The sequence below is a fragment of the Eubalaena glacialis genome, chromosome 3, assembly GCF_028564815.1.
Source record: "Eubalaena glacialis isolate mEubGla1 chromosome 3, mEubGla1.1.hap2.+ XY, whole genome shotgun sequence".
Classification (NCBI taxonomy): Eukaryota; Metazoa; Chordata; class Mammalia; order Artiodactyla; family Balaenidae; genus Eubalaena; species Eubalaena glacialis.
The window spans coordinates 65,992,473-66,016,685 of record NC_083718.1 but is presented as its reverse complement, the minus strand read 5'-3'; the positions used below and the strand labels follow the sequence as shown (position 1 = coordinate 66,016,685).

Below are 24,213 nucleotides of genomic sequence, written 5' to 3'. Positions count from 1 at the left end.
AAACTGTAATGGATGACTGTTAGGTTTCTGGCTTTTATTCCTGGATGGATAGGGTGTCATTGATTGATGCAGAGATCACTGACAAAGGCCCAGATATTGGGACAAAGACCATGAGTTTTGTTTTCAGCTTGTGAGTTTGAACTGATTCTGAGATGTCTAAGTTGAGAAGTCACGTGGACTGTTGGATTTATGGGTCTATGGCTCAAGAGAGAGGTTGGGTTTGAAGACAGAAATTTGTGAGTCAATTGAAATGGGTGTCAGCTAAAGATGAGGATGTGGATGTAGAAGGGGGTCTGAGTGGAGGGAGCTCTGACATTTCATGGTGGGCTGAGGAGCATGAAGCTGCAAAGAAGACATGAAAGGGTTGGTCCAGGAATGTCGGAGGAGAACCAGGAGAGGGTGAATCATGGGAACTGACAGAATAGAGTGTTTCAGGAAAGAAGGAGGAGGGATTAGCAGGGTGAGGAACTGCCAGGAGTACAGGCACCTGCGGAGCCAGGCGCACTTTCCCCCAGGCTTCCTTCCTGCTGACCAGCATCACAGTCAGCAGCGTCGCTGGGTCACCAAGAAGCCCTGGGATGGGACTCTGGAGGGCAAAAAGGCAAGATGAGGATCACACCCATGCCCACGAACCAGTTCTTTCCTGGAGCCTTGTTTCTCAAACTGTAGTCCCTGCTGCAGCAGCAGCCTCACTTGGGAGCTTGTTAGAAATGCATAATCTCAGGACCTACTGAATCAGTCTGTATTTTGACAAGATCCCCAGATGACTTCTATGCACACGAAAATGTGAGAAGTTAACACACCAATTTAGAGGCTGGGCATTAACTCAGGGAAGCAGTGAGATGGTGCAAAACTGAGCTGCGAGTCGCATGCAGAGTATCAGCCCTAGTCACAGAGATGGCTGTTCATTAAACCTATTTTTCCTCAAGGTCCAATAGGCAACTCTGAACCTAGACTTTCACATCAGAGTCACCTGGGTAACTTTTCACAATCAGAGAGATGCCCAGATTCTGCCCTTCAGTATTCTGATTCAGAAGGTCTGGGGGAGGCTGGGCATTTGCACTTTTGCTCCCCAGGTGATTGTGATGGGCAGTCTGGGTTGCCAGCCATGCCCTAAACCATCACTCCTCCCCCTTTGCACACATAGCCCTCTTAAGCTGACCATTCATTACGTCCTTCCCACTTCAAGGCTGGAGCTGGAACTGGAGCATTTTAATCCTGATTTCAGCTCTGGCAGGAAGACAGTGTGATTCCACAGGCACATGAGCCCTCCTGTGAGCACTGGCTTCTGACTTGTGCTCAGGCACCAGCAGGTCATGCCCAGGCTCCAGGTGGGAGCCAGGTCCTGGGGACTGGTGTGGCAACGGGGCTCACAACCATGGAGCAGATGAAAGGCCAGGCTGCCCATCTTGCAGTGCACTTAACGGCTGATACCACTCTGGCTCTGGCCTGAATACCACCCTCTCGGGGTCAAGATGAACTGGGCAAAAGGCCACTGTCTTATCTGATTCTCATCAGATGTACATGTCTGAGGCTGAGCCCTGTAAAACCTCACAGCCTGGGCCAGGTCACGGCATGGACTTAGAAGTGCAAGTGACACTGGGTCACACTCTGACAGGGAAGATACCAGGGAGCTCCCCGAACCTGTGTGACAAACAGGATCATGGCACTTCAGAGTGGACAAGTCTAAGGCATGTAGGGAAAATTATCCTGCTGGGGATTGTGGCTCTAACAAAGGCCCCAGGGGAAGGATTCTAAAATGGCGTGATCAACCTCAAAAGGACAAGAACTTGGAAACTTAGTTCCCATCAAAAACCCACCATGGATGAAGCATCCATGAGCTTACTGAAATTTTGTTAGATGGGGGAGAAAAAAATTTTTTTTCTCATCTGGAATATTTTGGGATGATGGATTCCCTTATTTCTCAGTGAAAAGCAGTACTTTCCTAAGTTTTTCAAATTTAAGCTTCGAGGTTTTCTCTAGCTGTAGGAAGATGGGGCTTTTTTGTTGTTGTTGTTTGTTTGTGCTTTTTATCAAGTCTTCAAAGATTTTAGTGACTCTGGGCAGAGCTTCTCAGAGACTTTTTCCCCCTGGTGGGCTCCTCTTTATGTATCTCTTTTCCTGCAGCTGTACCTTCCATCACATCAAATCTTTCATGGAGTCTGGTGGCTGAAAAATTTCCCAGAGTGGAAGAGCCTTGGTCCTGTACGCAAGCTGGGGTGTTTTCTCTAGCAGCCTTTGGGAGGGGTGACAAAATCCCTCATCCTCAGTGACTCTCATTCTCTTGGCAGATGTCTGCCAGAGCAGAGTGATCAGACAATTGATCACCAAAGTCTAGTTACCTTCCTGTAATTTACACTTGCCCACACTAATAACAACAACAATAATAATAAATAACTGGCATTTATTGAATGCTTATTATGTGGCAGGCACTGTTCCAGGGTCTTTACGTTGACAATCTCATTTATTATCCCTAATAACCGAATGAGGTACAGTGTGCATTTTTACACATTATAGGTTACCTTCTCCATTTCACAAATTAGGAAATTGAGATTTTTTTTTAACATCTTTATTGAAGTATAATTGCTTTACAGTGGTGTGTTAGTTTCTGCTTTATAACAAAGTGAATGTTATACATATACATATGTTCCCATATCTCTTCCCTCTTGCGTCTCCCTCCCTCCCACCCTCCCTATCCCACCCCTCTAGGTGGTCACAAAGCACAGAGCTGATCTCCCTGTGCTATGCGGCTGCTTCCCACTAGCTATCTATTTTACGTTTGGTGGTGTATATATATATGTCCATGCCACTCTCTCACTTTGTCACAGCTTACCCTTCCCTGGAAATTGAGATTTATCGAGGTCAACTAATTTGCCCCACGCTAAAGTCAGTTAAGGAAGAGGGCCTACCCTTCTCAAGTGCAGTCAGAGCGGGAGGGGGTGGGAGCATCTGCCAGGGAGGGAGAGGTATTGTGTCACTGACATTGTTTGGAATTGTCAGGCTGACTTTTATTCGGTTTAAGTACTGTTTTTAAATTCTCAAATGCACCACCTTGTTTGTGTCCCCTTCATATGACCTTATGTGATTTTATTCTGACCCCCAAAATCCGATGAGTCCTGGGGTCTATTTTCATCAACTTTGTTACGTTACTCTGACCGGGACATCAGCAAAATTTAAGTTGTTACTGGGCAAGTTCAGATGAAGAACGGAAGTAGGGGGAAAGCCAGTACGACTTCTGGAACCCAACTTAAACTCCACCTCCTCCAGGAAGCCCTCCCTAATTTCCCTGCTCTTCCTCTGGCATCCTCTCCCGAGCCATGGTGGGGAGGGCCACCCAGCTGCTTTTACATCTGACCTTTGAAGGCCTTCATTGCTCACTTGTACATAGCAATGGCTATTTCACCCCAAACATTTCCACTTGGTAAACACATGCCCGGAGCTAGCCACCAAGCCCAGCTTCCCCGGCCCCACTGCTCCAGCCCCTTCCCCTTAGTGTAAAGTATGGAGGCAAAGGTGATGAGCCCGTGGTGCCAGGCAGGGCAGGCTGGGAGGGTGGAGGGAAGGGGGTGGGGGCAGAAGACACACTTTATCAGTGTGTCTGAACACAAACCCAAGAACTGGTTGAGCTGGATGAGTTCACCCAGGGGTCACATGCTTTCTCACAGGAAGAGGTGAAATGTACTGCTCCAGGCAGTTCACAGTTAAGTCCACATTTCAGTCTAAGCTGGGTGCACGTTTTGTTTTGTTTTGTTTTTTTCCCAAGCCCAAATCCCTTCTTTTGATTCATGCATGGGTTTTGGGTTGCAGCCAGACTACAGATGCAAGGGTGTGTACTGGGGTAGGGGAGGAGGCGGGGCAGGGGGGAGACTTCTAGGCCCTATAGAAGAGGATCAGAGGTCACTGGCCCAGCCCAGAAAGGGTGGTCATTTCCTTTCAGCCTCCTACCCTCTGGGCTTGAAGCACATCCTTCCGGTCTGAATCTGATGGCTGAGACAGGTCCCTCATGACTGCAATCATTCCAGACCCCTCACTCCTATGGTGCCTGCACAAACTATGTGCTCAGTAAAGAGCTGTTTGGATGAAGGAATGAACCAAGTATGCCCTCTAACCTGATGACGAGGGCCCCTCTGCCCCAGTTAGATGGGCCTCCTGGCAGGGCCTTTGAGTTTGACCCAACCCTTCCCCAGCACTGGGCTATTCTCCAGCCAAGAGCTCCAAGGTCGTGTTTTGAGAGATGGGGGAGGAGGGGGAGCCTGGGGGCCTAGGAGAACCACCCTGGGCTGGCAGGCCAGCTGGCCTGGGGCTTGCCTGTAGGAGCTGAAAAGTGAGCTCTAACTCAGACCCTCCTCCATTCTGCTTCCCAGGCCTTGGGGCTCCCAAGTTTCCTGGTATAACTCTTCACCTCTTCCTGTAACCAAGCAGGATTCCATGGGGACTTCCCAGGACAGACTCCTCTCCCCATGTCCTCTGCCTGTCTCTTGTTTGTAGAAAAGCTTTCATCTCCCACACCTCCCCTGAGTCACAAAAGTCTGGATCAAGAATTAATGCAAAAATAGCAGTTGGGCCAGGAGAACTGGTAAGAATTTAAATAGTAAATCAGCCATACTGCAGTCACAGAATGTTTAGTTCCTCCCTGAAGTACCTAGATAGCAGTATCTGATGCACATTTCCTGAGTTGTTTTACAGTTGCTAAAACCCCCAGCAAATGGAAGAAGTTAAGTACTGGATGACCATGAGTATGCAGCCCCCAGACCTATTGGAGCCTGAGGATTGGTGATGTTAACCCCTGTGACACCATCCTGTTACCTCACCATCAACCAATCAGAGAAATGTGCACCAGCTGTTCACATACCCTGTGACTCCCCTCCCTCACCTTGCCGTTAAAAATGCTTTCCTGAAACCTGTTGGGGAGTTTGGTTCTTTTGAGCATAAGCCACCTGTTCTCTTTGCATTGCCCTTGCAATAAAACTTTCTCTGCTCCAAACCCCGACATTTTGGTTTGTTTGGCCTCACTGTGCATGGGGCACACGAACTTGGATTCGACAACACGCCCCAGTTTTGCCAGATCCCTGAAGCCCACAACAATTTCTAATTGCAAGCTGACACAGAGAAAGACAAGTACTGTATAACATCACTTATATGTGGAATCTAAAAAATACAGCAAACTAGTGAATAAAACAAAAAAGAAGCAGACGCACAGACATAGAGGACAAACTAGTGGTTACCAGTGGGGAGAAGGAAGAGGGGAGGGGCAAGATTGGAGTAGGAGGGAAAAAAAGGGTTATTATGGGATTATATGAAATCATGTATGTGAAATTTTGCCAGTTGTAAAGCACTACAGAATTTAAAGAATCTTTCATTCAATGAGAAATAATATGTTTAGTTTTAAAATGTGGCTGAATTTTAATATAAATAAATAAATTGCAAGCTGATGAGATTCTCAGCATGTTCAAATACACTGAATTAAAGATACTCCTAAAATCCCCCCAACCCCCATCTCTCAACTTCCTTGCTCATTCTACTTCCGGTCGGTGCCCAGGACTCTAACGCCAAGACCTCCATCCTAACCCTTAGCACCCTGTGGGTCCTCACACAATGACTTTGCTATTTAGCACTTGATTTGGAGTCTACCATTATATCAGCGAATGTCTGGTTTTTATTTTGTGGGGTTTCCCCATGTTCTGAGTTTTCAATGACCAGAGTATCAAGAGAGCTAAAGGGCTTTGGCCTTTGGAAAGGGTCGTTCTATTTCTAACTGGCTGTTTTTCGAAGGGTTTGAGTCTTCTCTTGCTCTGTAAATGATATTGGGTAAGTTGCAACCTTTCTCTGCCTCAGTTTCCCTATATGTGATAACAGATGTTATCACTCTTACCATTGCCTCTTTCTCTGGTTTTAAGGCAATGATTAAAATCTCAGGTAGTGAACACAAATCCTGGATCCACACATCCTGGCTTTTCTGGGACAACCCTGATTTTTTTTTTTTTTTAAACATCTTTATTGAAGTATAATTGCTTTACAGTGGTGTGTTAGTTTCTGCTTTATAACAAAGTGAATCAGTTATACATATACATATGTTCCCATATCTCTTCCCTCTTGCATCTCCCTCCCTCCCACCCTCCCTATCCCACCCCTCTAGGTGGTCACAAAGCACCAAGCTGATCTCCCTGTGCTATGCGGCTGCTTCCCACTAGCTATCTATTTTACATTTGGTAGTGTATATATGTCTATGCCACTCTCTCACCTTGTCACATCTTACCCCTCCCCCTCCCTATATCCTCAAGTCCATTCTCTAGTAGGTCTGTGTCTTTATTCCCGTCTTGCCACTAGGTTCTTCATGACCTTTTCTTTTCCCTTAGATTCCATATATATGTGTTAGCATACTGTATTTGTTTTTCTCTTTCTGACTTACTTCACTCTGTATGACAGACTCCAGGTCCATCCACCTCACTACAAATACCTCCGTTTCATTTCTTTTTATGGCTGAGTAATATTCCATTGTATATATGTGCCACATCTTCTTTATCCATTCATCCAATGATGGACACTTAGGGTGCTTCCATGTCCTGGCTATTGTAAATAGAGCTGCAATGAACATTTTGGTACATGACTCTTTTTGAATTATGGACAACCCTGATTTTAAATATTTTTGTCCCAATTGTCAGATCTTATGTCTGATTTGATGATCTGATTTGGGATCAGAAAATACAGTTTTGAGAGTATTATGAATTCTAGAAATGGGCTGGAATTTTATTTACTAATATGAGAATAAAAAACATTCTGATTCTGGGTGCTGGCCTGGAACCTGCTTTTTGAACGACAGACGTGTCATTCTGCCCAGCAGGAATACAACTGCGTCATTGGAGGCCCTCCCTGGGGGGGCTCTGGGAGACCCTCAGCATTCAGCCCCTGTCTCGCCCACCCCTGGGCACTACTCACCTGCACAGAGCATCCACAGCACGGGCTGCATCTTCCCCTCCATGGTCTTGCGTCCTCTCTGCCCCGAGTCCAGCCTGGGGTGGGCCCCTGACTTTAACCAGTCTGGGCTGACTGGTTAAAGCTACGACAGCCTCTGGCCCAGTCCAGACTTCAATCCCTGTGGTTTCTCCCTTCTTGTCTACCTTTGCCCAGCCTGGCCCCCATGGCCCACCCCTCGGCTGGACTGACAGGTGAGCTCACCTGTGGGACTGGACTCCTGCTCCACCCACTTCACCAAAGGCCCCACCTTCTCAGTTACCTCCCCTGCCTTCTCTCCACCCAGCAGGTGGGCAAAGTCCTGAGCTTCTCACTATCACGTGGGCTTCGCCTATAAGGGACAGGAAGTTGCCGCCTCGTAATATGAAGGGAAATGATCTCAGAGGAAGGGTTTCAAAGCCAATAAAAGAAGGGTGTTAGTCACAATTGCTGAAATACTTCGAGGCATAATACGATCTGTTAATCTACTTCCCTTCCTGGTCTACCTCACCACCACCCCACAACCACGCTAGAGACACGGTCATGAGGAAGACTGGAAATCTCTACCCCCAGAGAACTACTAATCTGGTCAGGGAGGAAGATGATAGTATACAAGCAACCAAGATAGAAATACAGTGACCAGTTTGTCTCAGTTTGCTTGGAACTCTCCCAGTTTTAAAACAGAAGGTCCTATGTCCCAGGAATGTCTCCATCCCAGGCAAACTGGGATGGCTGGTCACCCTACTTAAAGAGTGCCAGGGCTATGGGGAGCATGACCTGGGAAATGACATAGATAATGAAATTGGGGCAGTGGAAGGGGTTCCACCTTAGACCTGGGTGATCAGAACAAAATTAGTATTATGATTCTCTATTTTACAAACAGGCTTCTAAGTCTCAGAGAAGTTAAATGGGTTCTCCAAGGTCACATAGCTAAGAAGTGGTTTTCTGATTTCTAATGCACCAGGCTAGGGACCCAGATGTCACCCTCTGTGAGTTCCGGGGTGGTGAGTAAGGGTTTAAAGGGTATAAAGAAGACAGAAGCCCTCTGTCCTCTCTCCTTCTATGTGGTCCCTTCTTTATCTGCTGCCTCTCTTAGGTGTGTTGGCCCTCCATCTTTCTTCCACCTCCCACCCACCTTCTTCCCTATGCTAGGGGTCTGTCATCTTAAGCCTCGCCCTGACTGATGCCACCCTTCAGTCCTCTGCCCCATTCCCATCCACTCTCCATCCCTCCCTCCTTCATCTCACCTCTTTCTCATACCACCTTTCATCTTCATGGAACCTTGAAGTCTGGAGGTGAATTGAACTCCCATGTTTACTCAGTTGTGGTCATTCTTCAGTTCTTCAACAGACACTCACTGAGGCCCTATTTGACGCCCAGGACAGGGGTTTGGCCATTGGTGATACCATGTGCCTCCTCAGAGATGCCTTCCTGGACCACTCTATCCAAAGGAGCCCCCAACCCAGCTTTGCCAAGTTTCTGCACACAACCCTGTTTTCTTTCTTCAAAGCTCTAACCACTATAGGAAACTAATTTTTGCTACCCCAAAACTTTTTCCATGCCAGTCCCTCTGGAATTCCTTCCCCCCGCCATATCTGCTGTTGTAATCCAACATATGCTTTAAAGGCCAGCTCATATATTATCTGTTCTTTCATGAAGCCTTTCCTGACTTCTTCAGCCAGAAGGGCTCTCTCCCGCCTTTGAACTCACACAGCACTCTGGATCTCTCTTGGGATACTAACTAACTACATTCTGCCTTCTGCTTGAGTTATTTATGGTCTGTGTCTCATCCCTCCTAATAACTGTGAGCTCACTCATTTATTCAGCCAATTGTTATTGCACCAAGCATTGTTCCACCTAGCTGGGAAGAAGCACCATTTTAAGCCTGTAATTGTGTGTCTTACTAACTTTGATCAAGTATAGAGCCTGATGCATAATAGATATCAGTGGGTATTTGTGAATGGGTAGACAAATGGGTGAATGGATGGATGGAAGAATGGGGTCATTATAGAATGTGTGGGGTGAGGGAGTGAACTATTGGGTTATTGGACTTTGCTTTGATCGTAATGATGGTGGGAATTGGTGTAGTGGAGTAGGGTGGGTTATGAGCACATTTGAAGTTTATGAAGCTCATGGAAAGTTTATATCACCCAGGGTTGCCAGTTGACCATCACCATGGGAGGTGAATGTGGGGCAGGGGTTGTGGAAGGGGTGCACAACTGTCCAGTTCAGTATCCAGAGTCATCTCTGTCCAAAGAAATGGAGCCCTGGTCCCAAGAAGTGACTACCCTTTAGTCTCACCATGATGCTCTCCCAACATCTATCAGAGGACCCTCCCCATTCCATATATCTGGTATTTTTTTTCCAACCCCTTCTGTGCTGACATGGGGTTAAAGTACAATTTATTTTATTCTCCTAGATCTCTGGCTTTAGATTATCTTCAGGAAGCACTTTGAATAGCAGCCCCAGGCTGGAAGGTATGGAGAGAGGGCCCAAATCAAATTTTTCTTTAGGCCTCTCTGTCTACGAAGAATGAACCTCTCCCAACTCTGCTGTTCAGTGTCAGTGTCCAGAAAATCAGCCAGGAGGGAAAGAGTTAAGTGGGGCCTGCTTTCGGGTCTGGGTCCTGAGCCTGCATTCCTTCCTCCCAGAGATCTGCCAGGCTGTGGGACTAGAGGCTAAATTTAGAAGCTAGCTAGGGTTTCCTGTGAACAGCTGTCCTGCCCCTCAGAGAAGGAACACTGGAGAGGGGAGGTCGGTCCCTCTCACTGGTCGGAGCTTCTGGCCATTTCGTCTGGGTCCCTCAGCCCTTGGGTGGCTGCCCCTTGGTGTGGAGACACAGGCAGATCAGCGGTGAGTGTGCTTCTCCCTTCATTTTGTCCTGTGAGCCCAGGACTTACAAACAAAGGGGCAGCAGCTCTGCCCTGAGTGTCAGGGCCCAGCCATGTCTGGGACCAGCTCCTGGGGGATCTCATATTCCTTAATAGGCTGTGGGATGGCGCCTGAGCCAAAGGTAGTGGCTCCTGTGACCTTGGCTAGAGATGCTGAAGAAGGCATCTTCCCGGTAAAGACAAAAGATGTGTGTGTGTGTGTGTGTGTGTGTATATGAGAGAGAGGGAGAGAGAGAGGCAAATTTCTGGTTCCCCTCACTGCTTTCTTGCTGGCATCTGTGGAAGGAGCCAAGTTGTCACTTCTTAAATCTTGCGACTCCAAGGTGGGCTGTTTACACGGCCAGCTGGGGTGTGCATCTTGGTGTCCTGATAACAGTAGCTGGATCAAGTCTGACTGGGTTTTCCTCATGAGTGATTTCCCCACCAGGCTATTAACATGTGGTGACTTTCCCATTCCTAGTTCCACTGAGGTGACATCACTGACACACCCTTTCCCCCAACAAAACCTCCAGAATCAGGTTTTCTAACTGCCCTTTTCATGCCAAACCTACAGAGGCTGACAGGCTGTCATGGCAACAAGTGGGGACCCAGAAGAGGAGCAGGTAGTCCCAGGTGAAGAGGATGAAGCCAATGTGAGAGCCGTGCAGGCTCGGTACCTCCGGAGCCCCTCCCCCAGCCAGTAAGTGTGCACTTGCTGAGTTCTGCATCCCTCCAACCATGGCGGGAGTGGGCTAGGGAGCATGATGACAAGTGGGCCGCAGGGAGCTTGCAGCCACCACCTTAAATTCAGCAAACATTGTTGAGTATTTTTTATGTATCATACTTTCTGGAGGAAGCAAACATGCACACAACCACACTGCAACATGGCATGGTAAGTGCTAGGATTAGCATGCCTAGGGTCTAGTGGTGGGGTGGGGGTGAGTGGGGGGGCGGGCAGGAAAAGGAACACCTGGGCTTGGAATTGTCATAGGAGGCTTCCTGGAGGAGATGATGTTGCTGGACTTGAACCTCAAAGGATGAGTAGGAGTCTGGCAGTTCTCCCTGGATGATAGTGCTTGAGTTCCTAGAACTGAGGTTGGAAATGGGGATGGTAGACCACAGATCACAGTTGCTTTATTTTTTCTGTTTTTTGTTTGTTTGTTTGTTTGCGGCATGTGGGTTCTTAGTTCCCCAACCAGGGATCGAACCCATGCACGGAGTCTTAACCACTGGACCACCAGGGAAGGGTAGACCATAGATCATAGATAAGAGAACGCATCAGGACAGGAAGAGGACCCTAAGACATCAGATCCTAGTACTAAGATAATTTTGTATCTGTGATCAAGCTGTGTCTTTCAAACTGGGATTTGTGCATGCCTGGGGACAAGTGACAGTGTGCCCAGGGGTAGATGACCACATGCATCTTCCTGGAGGGTCTTTTCTATTTTGTGACAAGTAATTTTAAAGTTTCTTTTACATAAAATCATTGAGGATATATGATGACGTAGAATGAAAAATTTGTGTAAAATTTTAAGAAAAATCATAAGGCATCAAAGAAATGCTTAATTGCCTGCTAAAGCAGTAGTGTATGTACCTATCCTTTTTCTTCTGCCATAAATAATAGTAGGGGATCTGACTTCTAATCTTAGCTCTGTCACCAAATTTATGTGAAGAACCACTTTAATTCTTGAGTCTATGCCTCCTTACCTAGAAAAAGGGAAGGAAAGACTCAGAATATGTCAAGGTAACTTTACATCAGAGTATCTCTGATTCTGCTTGGCTTTCCTTTTCCTCATGTCTTCTGGGGTCTTGCTGGCTCCTGCCTCTCAGGGCTCAAACAGGCTTCCCCTTTGGAGTGAAATGGGAGCAAAGGCAGGTGCTCATCACCCAGGGGCCAAGGCACTTTGTCCAAATGGAGCTTGGGAACTTTTACTTTAAAATTGAGCCTTATGTTCTACTTAGAAAAACTGTTAGGATTGAGAGATTTAAAAGTAGCCCTTCCCTCTCTACACTCCCAGACAAGGCAGAGGTAGTGTGCGGTGAGTCAGGGTAGGCGATGGCTTCGTGTGGTATTTAGGGTAATGCCAGCTGTAATAGCAAATGGACATTTCTTTCTCACTCAAATACATTTCAGAACAGGTACCTGAGCAGTGATTCAGGAACTGAGGCTCCTTCTATCTTGTAGATCCTCCATTTTAAGGCCCGCCTTCTAAACTCACTGTGTTCGTCAGCACCAAGACAAAATGGGGAAGTGCACGAAGAATCTCTCAGGAGGTTTTTATGGGCCAGGCCTGAAAACGGCCATTTTGCTTCCTCTCGTATTTCATTGGCTGGACCTCAGCAAGGTCATGCTTTCTTGTAAGGGAGGATGGGAAATGAGGTCCATGAGCACAGGGAAAAGAAGTGGGTTTGTTAACACACAGCAGTCGCAGCCCCAGTAACCCCTCTAGGCAGTTAATACTCGTGTTTCCTTTAATCCCACTCGTAGAGCACACTTATTGCCTCCCCAGGGAGACAGCCCCAAATCCCATTTACCAACTGCTGCAAAGTTCAAAGGCTAGGTTCTCTGGAGGGCATGCCTCCTCCCACTCAGGGCTGAATGCAGCTCCTCACGGTCTGACCAGGATAACTGCAAAGAAACAAAAACAAAAACAAAAACAAAACTCCCATAGGATAAAAGGAGGAGTGGGAGATACAGCAGCCATCAGTCCATATAATTAATGAGCCTGTTGAGCATCTTTGCCCCAGAAGTGGGGAGACCTCCTAGGGGTGACTTTGATGTGGCCCTTGGGGTGGAATTCCTTTGTCTGCTGTTCTCTGGGGCTTCCAGCTTCATCCCCTGAGGCTTTTTCCTTGTCTGTTATTCTCCACAGCCACATCTGAAGCGAGGTTGGAGAGGGTGTCTTCCTTGAAGGCTGTATAGCTTTTACAGACTTGTCCTGCTTATGGAAACTTGGGGGTCCAAGGGCTGTTTTAAGGTTTATACCACCCAAAGGCCTTTTTTTTTTTTTTTTTCAAAGGCTTTTTAAGTCTCACATTTTTTGGAAAATGTGATCTCTTCAAAAACTTAATTGGTTTCTGATCTACAGAGACCAGACAACTCCATGTGCCAGAAACCACACCCATAGTTCTTTCCCATAGATATAATCTTCAATCCTAATTTATTTCTTTGCTTTCTTGTCTACATGTTTCACTCTCAGCTTAATGACAGGTATTTTGAGAGATTATCTGAAACTTTACATTTGAGAGGGAAGTTCAGGATGCATTTGTAATTTCTAGTATAATTGTTAAAAGTTATTTAGAATGTATAGCCAACCAGCTGATGAGGGGAGGATGCAATAATAAAATATAATCAATCCAAAAGAAGTCAAGAGAGGAGAGAAAAAATAATATAGGAAAAGAATAACAAATAATAAGAAAATAGAAGGATGGAAGATTTAACCCCAAATATATAAGTAATTACATTAAGCATAAATAGACTTACTATTGCAATTAAAAGAAAAAAATTGTCAGACAATTTTTTTACAAGCCTACACACTTTTTACAAGAGATACACCTTAAAAAATAAAGATGTACAAAGGTTAACAAAGGATAGAAAACTTATACTACACTGTTCTGGTTACTATTGCTCATAACTTCAAAACTTCGTGGCATAAAACAACCATTTTATTATGTTCACAATCTGGAACCTGGACAAGGCACAGTAATGTGGCCTGTTTGCTTCAAGATGTCTGGGGCCTCAGCTGGAAAGACTTGGAGACTGGGGGTGACTTTAAGGCTGGGGGTGACTCAGCAGCTGGGGACTGGTGTCATAGAGGCATCCTCATATACTTGGCACTTCATGTCAGGACCTCAGCTAGGCAACTGGCCTGAACACCTAACATGGTCTTTCCATATGATCTCTCCGTGTGGGCCAGTGTGGGCTTTCTCAGAGCCTGGGAGCTAAATTCCAAGAAAACAGGACAGAAGTGCATTGATTTTCATGATCCAGCCTCAGAAGTCACATGAAGGACCACAAAGGTTTAAAAGGAGGCAACATAGGCTCCACCATTCCACTGAAGGAGTATCAGGGTCACAGAGTAAAGAGAGCATGTGGGATGGGATACATTGTGGCCAACTTTGGAAAGTATCAGCCGCCATAATCACAAACACTAACGGAAAGCAAGACAGTGAAGTGATTTATTGATATAAGACAAAGAAAACTTTAGAGTAAGCATTACTGGGGACAAAGAGGGATGTTTCCTAATAACTTAAGGTTCAATTCACCATATAATAGATATATTCATTTTAAATTTCTGTGATCTGATAAAGTAGCCTCAAAATACATAAAGCAAAAATGGACAGAACTGAAGAAAAAATTAGAATTCACAATCTTAGTCAAATGTACATTTTTTTTTAAAATTTATTTATTTATGGCTGTGTTGGGTCTTCATTTCTGTGCGAGGGCTTTCTCTAGTTGTGGCAAGTGGGGGCCACTCTTCATCGCGGTGCGCGGGCCTTTCACTGTCGTGGCCTCTCTTGTTGCGGAGCACAGGCTCCAGATGCGCAGGCTCAGTAGTTGTGGCTCATGGGCCTAGTTGCTCCACGGCATGTGGGATCTTCCCAGACCAGGGCTCGAACCCGTGTCTCCTGCATTAGCAGGCAGATTCTCAACCACTGCGCCACCAGGGAAGCCCCAAATGTACATTTTTAAAAACACAACCTCAGCAACTGATAAAATGAGGCAAAAAAAAATCATCAAGAATATAAGATATGTAAACAAAACAATAAACAAAATTAACCTAATTGGCATTTATAGAACATGTACCCAGCAACTGCAGGATATAGATTCTTATCATGTGCACATGGAATTTTTACCAAAAAGATCATGCACTGGGCCATACATATATCAACAAATTTATAATGCTTGAAATCATACAAAACGTGTTTTCTAACCTTTGCAGAATTAAGCTAGAAATCACTGAAAACAAAAATATACAATAGAAATTCCAAGAGTTTGCATCCAAGAGAGCAGGATGGAAGTGCATTGATTTTTATGACCTAGCTTTAGAAGTCACATGAAGGACCACAAAAGTTCAAAAGGAGGCAGCGTAGGCTGCTCCACCACTCTATTGGAGAAGTATCAAGGTGACACTCTAAAGAGAGCAAGTTGGATGGGATATATTGAAATATATGGATAACAGAAATTCAAATTAAAACCACAATTCAATACTACTCCATACTCGTCAGACTGCCTAAACTTTAAAGACCAACAACAGCAAACATTAATGAGGATGTGAAACAATCAGGACTCTCCTGTTCATTGATGGTAAGAGTGTAAATTAGTATAACCATATGGAAAACTATTTCATAGCATCTAAACACATGCTTGTCCTATGACCCAGCAGGCTCACTCCTGATGCATACTTAACAGAAGTAAGTACATATGTGCACCAGAAGAGAAGTACTAATACTAGAATGTTTTAGCAGCTAACAGACATTAAGAATATAGAATATTTAGAGAGAGTGAATGGGAGGTGCAGCCGGGGGAGCTGCTCTTGTATCTCCCCCTGGCCCTCGGCCCAGCTGCTCGAGGGGGGAGGAGTTACCGCCGCTCTTCGGCATCAGAACTTACCATGATGGCTGTGACCTAAAATCCTCAGGAAGCCCTGGGGTCATGGCCCAGAAGGACCCAGGAGAAGGAGGGTTGTGTGGAGCCCACCACGGTGGTGGTGCCTCCCTCAGGACTTTAGGACCCTCTGTGGACCCTGAAATACTTTCATTCTCAGGACTCAGGCACTCGGCTGGGCCTGCTCCTAACGGTACCCGCTGCCTCACAGAGCACTCCAGTCCTAAGTACACACAGCCCCCAAATCCAGCCCACTGGTCAGATCCAAGCCATGGCCCTCCAAGGGGTTCAGGACCCCCTAGGGATGGAGAGGACCCTGATCAGCGTGAGGCATCTTCGGAAGAGTCAGGAGTGGACCAGGAACTCTCCAGAGAGAATGAGGCTGGGTACCAGGAGGATGGGAACCCTTCTTTTCTTTCCATTCCACCTGCTTGTAACTGCCAGGGAACCTCTGGAATCCCTGAAGGGCCTTACTCTGAGGGAGGAGATAGCTATTCTAGCAACTTTTGCCACCATTGTACCTCTCCAGCTTTGGGGGAAGACGAAGAGTTGGAAGAGGAATATGATGAGGAGGAACCTCTTAAGTTTCCCAGTGATTTTTCACGTGTGCCCAGTGGAAAGAAACCTGCACCCCGGAGACAACAGCACCACGTTCCACCCAAGGAGGATACGTGGGAGGGTGGACGCAGAGACCCCAGATACCCTGGTCGACATCGGCTGGGTCGGAAACGGAGTCAGGCAGATAAGCGCAGAGGACTGGGATTGTGGGGGGCAGAGGAACTGCGTCAGCGTGGACAGGCAGGTTTCTGGTGGCTGATCGACCTGCTGGTATTAGTGGGGGAGTACGTGGAAACTTGTGGCCATCTCATCTATGCTGCAGGCAGCTGAAAGGCAGTGATCTGGACCTTTTATGGGTCTGGGTGGGAGTCTGGGCAGGGCGGCTGGGGGGCAGGGCCCAGGTGATGTTCCAGTTTCTGAGCCACGGGTTTTGCTGTGGGGCAGGGCTACTCACCCATTTTCTTAGGCTACTGGGTGCTTTGCTGCTCCTGGCTCTGGCCCTTTTGTTGGGCTGTCTACAGTTGGGCTGGCGGTTTCTGGTAGGACTGAGTGACCAGTTAGGCTGGAGGGGTAAAGCCACCTGGCTCTTCTCTTGGCTGGCTTCTCCCACCTGGCAGCGGCGCCTGATTCTGCTGAGAGAGAGCAGGCTGTGACAGCAGCTGGTAAGAATAGTTCAGTGGGGTTGGCTGGAGTTGCCTTGGGTCAAGCAGAGGACCAATAGGCAGGGGAATGCACCTGTAGCTAGTGGTCGCTACTGCCAGCCTGAAGAGGAAGTGGCTCGACTGTTGACCATGGCTGGGGTTCCTGAGGATGAGCTAAACCCTTTTCATGTGTTGGGGGGTTGAAGCCACAGCATCAGATGTTGAACTGAAGAAGGCCTATATGCAGCCGGCAGTGATGGTTCATCCTGACAAAAATAATCATCCCCGGGCTGAGGAGGCCTTCAAGGTTTTGCGGGCAGGTTGGGACATTGTCAGCGACCCTGAAAGACGGAAGGAATATGAGATGAAGCGAATGGCAGAGAATGAGCTGAGCCGGTCAGTGAGTGAATTTCTGTCCAAGCCGCAGGATGACCTCAAAGAAGCAATGAATACTGTGATGTGCAGCCGATGCCAGGGAAAGCATAGGAGGTTTGAAATGGACCGGGAACCTGAGAGTGCCGGATGCTGTGCTGAGTAGTAATAGGCTGCATCCTGCTGAGGAAGGAGACATTTGGGCAGAGTCAAGCATGTTGGGCCTCAAGATCACCTACTTTGCGCTGATGGATGGAAAAGTGTATGACATCACAGAGTGGGCTGGATGCCAGCATGTGGGAATCTCCCCAGATACCCACAGAGTCCCCTATCACATCTCATTTGGTTCACGGATGCCAGGCACCAGTGGGAGGCAGAGAGCTACCCCAGATGCCCCTCCTGCTGACCTTCAGGATTTCTTGAGCCAGATCTTTCAAGTACCCCCAGGCCAGATGTCCAACGGGAACTTCTTTGCAGTTCCTCAGCCGGGCCCTGGGGCCACTGCAGCCTCCAAGCCCAACAGCACAGTACCCAAGGGAGAAGCCAAACCGAAGTGGCGGGAGAAAGTGAGGAGGCCCTTCCAGTGCTGACACCCCCTCTCTTTCCTCAAAGCAATGTCAGGGAGTCAAAAGGGCTGTGTACAGCACAGGATGGAGTTTGATTTATTTTTAAATATTTAAAAAAGGGAAAATTTTAAGCTCAAATTGTTCACTCAGTATTTATAGGAAGCTCTGGAACCACTCTCCCTCTTCTACCAGCACCCGGGAACTGAATCTTGTCTTCTGACAATACCAAAGAAATAGGGGGTGGCTAGAACAAAGAACCTAGGGCCTGGACCCGGGCTGGATGATCTCTCCCATAGTAGTGTGGAAACTGGGCATTTCCCTGGGGTCTGTATGCCTTTGTCTTGTCTTTTGCTTCTACAGATGACACTTTCCCCCCTCTTAAAAATAAACTGTCCAATTAACAGTAGGCTAGATAAATAAAGTCTGGTATATATATTTGGATACTGCCCTAGGGAATAGGCATTTTATTACGTGCCTATCACTTCGATGTGATTGAGCTGCTCAGATTATTGGCTGGGGAGGGCAATCAGTGAGTGAGAGCTGGCTGTGAAGGTGGAAGGCGGGTCACTGCAGGGAAGACCAATTCTGCTGGTGTCAGAGTTGCATGTAAAGTGAGCCTGCCAAAGAACGAAAGCATTTATTAATAGAGACTTTCTAACAGCATTCAGTCCTTAGCCCTTCCAGCTGCCAGTTCCCTTCCTAGACAAAGACAGGCTCAACCTGAAAGCCCCACTTACATGCTGAGCTCCCTAAAAGCATGGTCCCACATACAGATCGAATTTTCTCTGGGTTCCCAGTGACTCTTCCTGAATCCTATCGGTTTTGATGTCCTTCTCGGTTTGTGTACAGTATACTCCTTAGCAACTGGTTTTTAGAAGCTGATCCCAAATTGGCTAGCCCTTTTCAGAAATTTTTAAGGAAGGCAAACACACAGTAACACTTCATGGACTATCCCTTCCTGCAATTATCATCATAAAATCTGAGGCATAAACAGCTGCATTGACTTTTGAGTCATCATCCAATCAATCCCACTGCATTACACAGAACCAGGCTTAAGCCAGCCCAGATGATTGAGTCTACAGTATCTTTAGAAATGAAAAGATAACCCACAGGCTGGGAGAAAAAAATCGCAAATCACGTATCTGATCAAGAACTCGTATCCAAAATATACATTAAAAAAAAAATCTCAAAACCCAATAAAAAAGAAACAACTCAATTTAAAAATGGACAAAAGATTTGAACAGATACTTCACCAAAGAAGATACATGAAAGGCAAATAAACACATGAAAAGATGCTCAAAAGTCTTTGTCATTACGGAAATGCAAATGAAAACCACCGTGAGGTACCATTACATACATACTTATTAGAATATGTAAAATTAAAAACACTGACCATATCAAACATTGGTGAGAATGTGGAGGACTTGGAACAATCCCACTGCTGGTGGGAATGTAAAATGGTACAACCATTTTATAAACTGTTAGTTTCTTTAATAGTTAAACATACAGCTCCCTAAACACACACCTATATCTATATGATTCAGTCATTCTACTCCTAGGTATTTACCCAAGAGAAATTAAAGCCTATGTCCATTCAAAGACTTGTACATGAATGTTCATAGCAGCTTCATTTGTAATAGCCTGAAACAACCCAAATGTCCATGAACAAGTGAATGGATAAATATACTGTGGTGTATTTACTCACTGGAATACTATTCAGCAGTAAAAAGGAATGAATTATTGATTCATACAACAACATGGATGAATCTCAAAATAATTACGCGCAATGAAAGCAGTCAGACAAAAAAGAGTACATATGATTCAATTTACAGAAAATTCTAGAAAATGCAAATGAATCTCTGTAGTGACAGAAAGCAGATCAGTGGTTGCCTAAGGAGTACAAGGCAGGGAGGGGGTAGAGGAAGGGCTCACAAAGGGACATGACGAAACTCTGGGGGGATGATGGCTATCACAATCTTGATTGTGGTGATGGTTTCACAGGTGGATACTTATGTCAAACCTTACCAATCTGCATATTTTAAATATGTGCTGCGTGTATAACAATTATACCTCGAATAAAGCTGTGGTGTTTTTAAAGGTATGAAAAGAGAAATAAAACTCTCTCCTAGGAGGCAGTATGGTGATGTGACGTGGGAAGAAGGTAAATGGTGTAATTGAGGCCAAAATTAAGGTCAGCTCTGCTCTCCCACTTACTAGCCATGAGAGCTTACATAAGTTAGTCATAAAATTGGAATACCAGTTTTACCCAGTAGTAGAAATAAAACAATATAAGATAACATATATTATTTATAATATATATTACATAAAATATATAACATACATTATTACAATATAACATATATATAGGCATATTAGGTATTTGATAGATGGTGACTCTCTTCCCTTTTCCTTCCAGAGAAAGATATTTGACAACGATTTTTTTTCGGTAACTCATCAAGAAATTTTTATTTCACCAGAGTCCCACACACTGTAGTTAAAACATCATGTTTCTCTAATTCTGCCACAAGCAAATACTGTATTCTGAGCAACCGATCATTACCCAAGTCTGAACAGTCCTCCCTGTACTTAATAAGTGCCTGAAATTCCATCCTTCTTGTTTTATCTCTTTAGCTAAAGGCTTGAGCCTTCTTAAAATTAAATTATGCACTGAGTCAGCAAATATCCCACCAGCAGACTCTGAGTGCTAGTTTCTTAGGGCTACGGTAGCAAATTAGCACAAATTGAGTGACTTAAAAACAATAGAAATATATTCTCTCGCAGTTTTGGAGGCCAGAAGTCTGAGATCCAGGTGTTGGCAGGGACGCCCTCCCTCCAAAGGCTCCAGGGAAGACTCTGTACTTGTGTCTCAGCTTCTATTGGCTCTGGGAGTTTCTTGGCTTGTGATGGCGTAACACCAACCTCTGCCTCTGTCTTCATATGGCCATCTCTTCTCTGTTTCCTCTTGTGTCTTTTTGAAGTGACATTTGGCACTGGATTTATGGTCTATTCACGATTATCTCTTCTCAAGGTCCTTGACTTAATTACATCTGCAAATATCCTTTTTCCAAGTAAGCTTGCATTCACAGGTTCTGGGATACATACCTTTGGCAGGGCCACCATTCAACTCACTATAACTTTAGACCCAGCCCTGGGGCAATATAACTGTATTCTTTTCTGTGGAACCAGGACAGGGCCTTGCAAAAGTCCACCCAGTGCTACAAACAGCCACTGCCAATCAACCAGAGTTAGTCAGGGGATGAAGTGTGTTTGCTGTCCTGGCAGGGAGTCGTAACATTTCCAGCGTCATCTGTAAATCTCATCCTAGGGTGAATTAAGAACCTGAGAAAGGGGTGTAGACAGTGGATAGCGGTGTCAAGTCTTCATTTTTGCCTGACTTAGGCACTGACCTCAAACACCTTAAATTCAAACCTAGCTGCTGTGAGTCACTCTCTCTGGACGAAAACCTGCAGCTAGAGATTCATCCATCTCCCAAGTAGGCAAATTTCCCGAGGTAATTCATGAGTTAACATTAAAATGTAAAACCCCCTATCCAGTGGGGCAACTTAACCTCCATCAGACCTCCCCAGTAACCCAGATGAGCACAGTTTAAAGTGTCAGTGTGCTTGTGATGCAAACCAGCCTCAAGACAGGCCCGCCTGTCTTCCCTTATAGGAAGCCTCTGCCCCCCAAGCCCTCCCATGCAGCTGGTCTGAAACCTACCTCTGCCTCTTCTCTTCCTCCTCAGCTATGACCAGTTTTCTCTTCCTCTCCAGATAAAGGATCAGACTTCTTTATCCTTCTCTTTTTCTGATTTGAAGAATATTTTTCTGTTTTCCTTTATTTTTTTCCAAGTCAAAAATCCATTTCTTGCTCTGGCTTCAGATCTGAACTTTTCAAGCCTCTGCAGTGTTTTAGAACGCCTTGGTGATCTGGGCAGGCCACCTCTCTTGACAGCATTTTCCCTTCCACCTTCAGCAAAGATCCTTAACTGTGCTCTGCTTGCCTTTCTTCTCACGAGGTCTGCGTGCCTGGTGGTGGCAGTGGGGCAGGAGATGGGGGCATGTAGTGTCAGGTCTGTGTGTCCTCATTGTGTGTCCTTGGAAAATGGCTCCTCCCACACACCCTTTCTCTTTTATATTTCTTTTTCCGTGAAAATTTTTCTGCCTTGGCTCTTTCATGGAGCCTGCTGGAAGCAGCTTGCTAAAAATCGATTTGCTTTACTGACTTCTCTCCTTCCTTGGAGCCTGAACTTTGCCTGTGTGGTCACTTTTACTGAAGCTCAGAAACCTGTTCCTTTTTTGCAAAAGCCAAATCAAGAAAGACACCCCCTCCTGGGCCTCTGCCTTCATTTCATTTCCAAGGGACTCATTGAAAGGAAGTGATCGGCTGTCAGGGGGGGCTGGGTTGAAGGACCCCAATTCCACTCCATTCTGGGTCTTGATAACCTGGCAACTGGTTTAAAGAACTGGCTTTCAAACTTTGCCAACTGCAGTCCACAGTGGGACATACCGTTTACTCAGAGCATACGCATATAGGTATGTGTAAATTTTTAAAAGGTTTCACAAAATTATACCTATCTTTACAATGGATGGTGCTATTCTCTATTCTATTTTTTTTTCTTTTTTTTTTTGCCAGATGCTAGGCACGACCCATTGATTTTATGATACACTAATGGGTCACAGTCTGCAATTTTGAAAAACACAGGTTTAAAGAAAGCTGCCCCCGTCTCTGCTCTTGGTTAGGAAGTCCATCAAACTCTGCTTTATTGTTTCTCTTCAATTCACCCTCAAGGCTTTTTAGCTGCTGCTTCCTGATCCTATGATGAGGTATATATCGATCCTAGAGCCTTTCTTTCCCTGCCGGTCTTTTTGAACAGCCAGTCCTTTCTGCTTTCCAATCACGGTGCGTCATCACACACCATCTCAGGCATGCGGGTGGAAGCACAGACACGGTCATAAATCAAAACCTCTAGGGCCACTGTCTCACTGACCTTGCAAATATAAACAGGCCCACTTGTCCAGATCTTACCCTCCTGCCTCCTCTCTTTCTCTGCAATCCTGCTTCTCGGTGGAAAACAAGAGCAGCTTCTCAACGCCGCTGGGACATTGCTGTCCACTCGGGTCGTTTCAGGTCCTATCCCCACACCTTCTATATTAGACTCAGTAAACCATGTCTCTGGCAAAACAGTCTTAAGACTATCAGGTTTACATCTCCTCCTCTCATAACAGGTTAACTCATAAAAGCGCTCAGAATTTACATCCTACCTTCAACACTGGAGGATGCTGAGCTGAGTTTACTGTTGCTCGCATTTTTGCATCAGCAGCCAAAACAGATGCAATGTGGGATTGGGGAGGGCATCTGATCTTAACCCCCCCTCTTTTCTCAATCTTAAAACCTCCAACTTCTCAAAAGTGTACTGGGTGGTCTTCAAATGTGATTTCTCAGATTCACTGACCCATGAGCTGGAGTTCAGTCTTTACCACCAACAAGGAGGAAGGATGTTTCCCCACCATTTTTATTTTCAGATTTTAATTTCATATTCTCCCCTAGCAAACTTACAGCCTCAGAGTTTAGGTATATTCAGGACAGGTTATCAGTTCCCGGTATTTGTCATGTGAAACCAAATCCACACAATCTGAAGTCGATGTTGTTTGGGGAAAATGGCAGGATCAAAGGCTCGCAGAAAGACAGAACCAGGTGGGGATCCCAGGGGACACCACCTGCTGACTTCTGGCTCGGGTCTTTCTGCACACCTGACAGGTGAGGACTTCCGTAACTCTTTTCAGTCTGTGCCTGTAACTTCCTCCAACGGAGAGCCCTGGAGGCCTGCAGAGGAACAAAGAAAACTGACCTCTGTGAGAAGTGAGGGGCCATGCCAGGAGGAAGCCCTTATCATCCCCATAGTTACACGAAAGTTCTTGGTTAATACCCCTTCAGAGTTTTGTTTTGATTCCCCCCCAAACCTCATTTTTAAATGACCCTTAAGAAACAAAATAATTATTTTTATTAATAATAGTATAAATAATATTAATTATTAATAAATAAAAGAATAAAACTCCCTTAATAAATATTGTTGAAATGGAAATGTGGCTCACATATATATAAAATTTAAGGCTCTGACTCTAGTTTTATGAAATGTTGATATTTTAAAGCCGAGACCGCCCTGAATCCTGGGCCCAGAATATCCCCAGGGTCTGACACTATCCCGACAGTATTGTCGGGGCTTACTTTCATACTGGTATTATTTTGTTGTTACCTCCCAACTGCAACAAATTGAGATCTGTCACTGATTATTTCCTAGGTTCTGTATTACTATCAGGGAGAAGAGTGCCTTAGCATTTGCTCAGAATTCACTTGGAATAGTGTTGCTGCTGTCATCTACTGCTGCCTAACAAATTACCCCAAAATGTAATGACTTAAGGCAATAATTTTATTTTGCTCCCCTTTTTATAGGTAGGAATTTGGACAGGACGGGGCAGCTTGTCTGTGTTTCACGTAGTGTCAGCTGGAGTGGCCCAAGGGGTGAAGGATGACGCTCTAAGATGCTCACCCACATGGCTGACTGTTGGCTGGGAGCTTGGCAGGGAGTGTTGACCAACAGCCTTTCCAGCTTGGTGGCCTTGGGGTTGTTGGTGTCATCTGACTTC

At 45.7% G+C, this 24,213-nt stretch overlaps 3 protein-coding genes across 3 annotated transcripts in view; 2 read left to right on the top strand and 1 right to left on the bottom strand.

The window, feature by feature from the left end:
• The window catches only part of GPA33 (glycoprotein A33), a 42,906-nt gene extending 35,915 nt beyond the window's left edge, over positions 1-6,991 (bottom strand). The window contains exon 1 of the mRNA XM_061185770.1: positions 6,937-6,991. Coding sequence (XP_061041753.1) covers positions 6,937-6,979 — 43 coding nt within the window. The 5' untranslated portion in view covers positions 6,980-6,991. The remainder of the gene's footprint in view (positions 1-6,936) is intronic.
• A 3,420-nt stretch (positions 6,992-10,411) lies between these two features.
• Positions 10,412-24,213, top strand: part of STYXL2 (serine/threonine/tyrosine interacting like 2) — a 31,549-nt gene continuing 17,747 nt past the window's right edge. Inside the window, exon 1 of the mRNA XM_061185769.1 lies at positions 10,412-10,521. Within this exon, the coding sequence (XP_061041752.1) occupies positions 10,412-10,521 (110 nt within the window). The remainder of the gene's footprint in view (positions 10,522-24,213) is intronic.
• Positions 15,409-17,590, top strand: LOC133088768 (dnaJ homolog subfamily C member 14-like). The gene is given in 4 exon segments (XM_061186832.1): positions 15,409-16,300; positions 16,303-16,823; positions 16,825-17,163; positions 17,165-17,590. Coding segments are annotated over 4 exon segments (2,109 nt in total). The 5' UTR covers positions 15,409-15,477.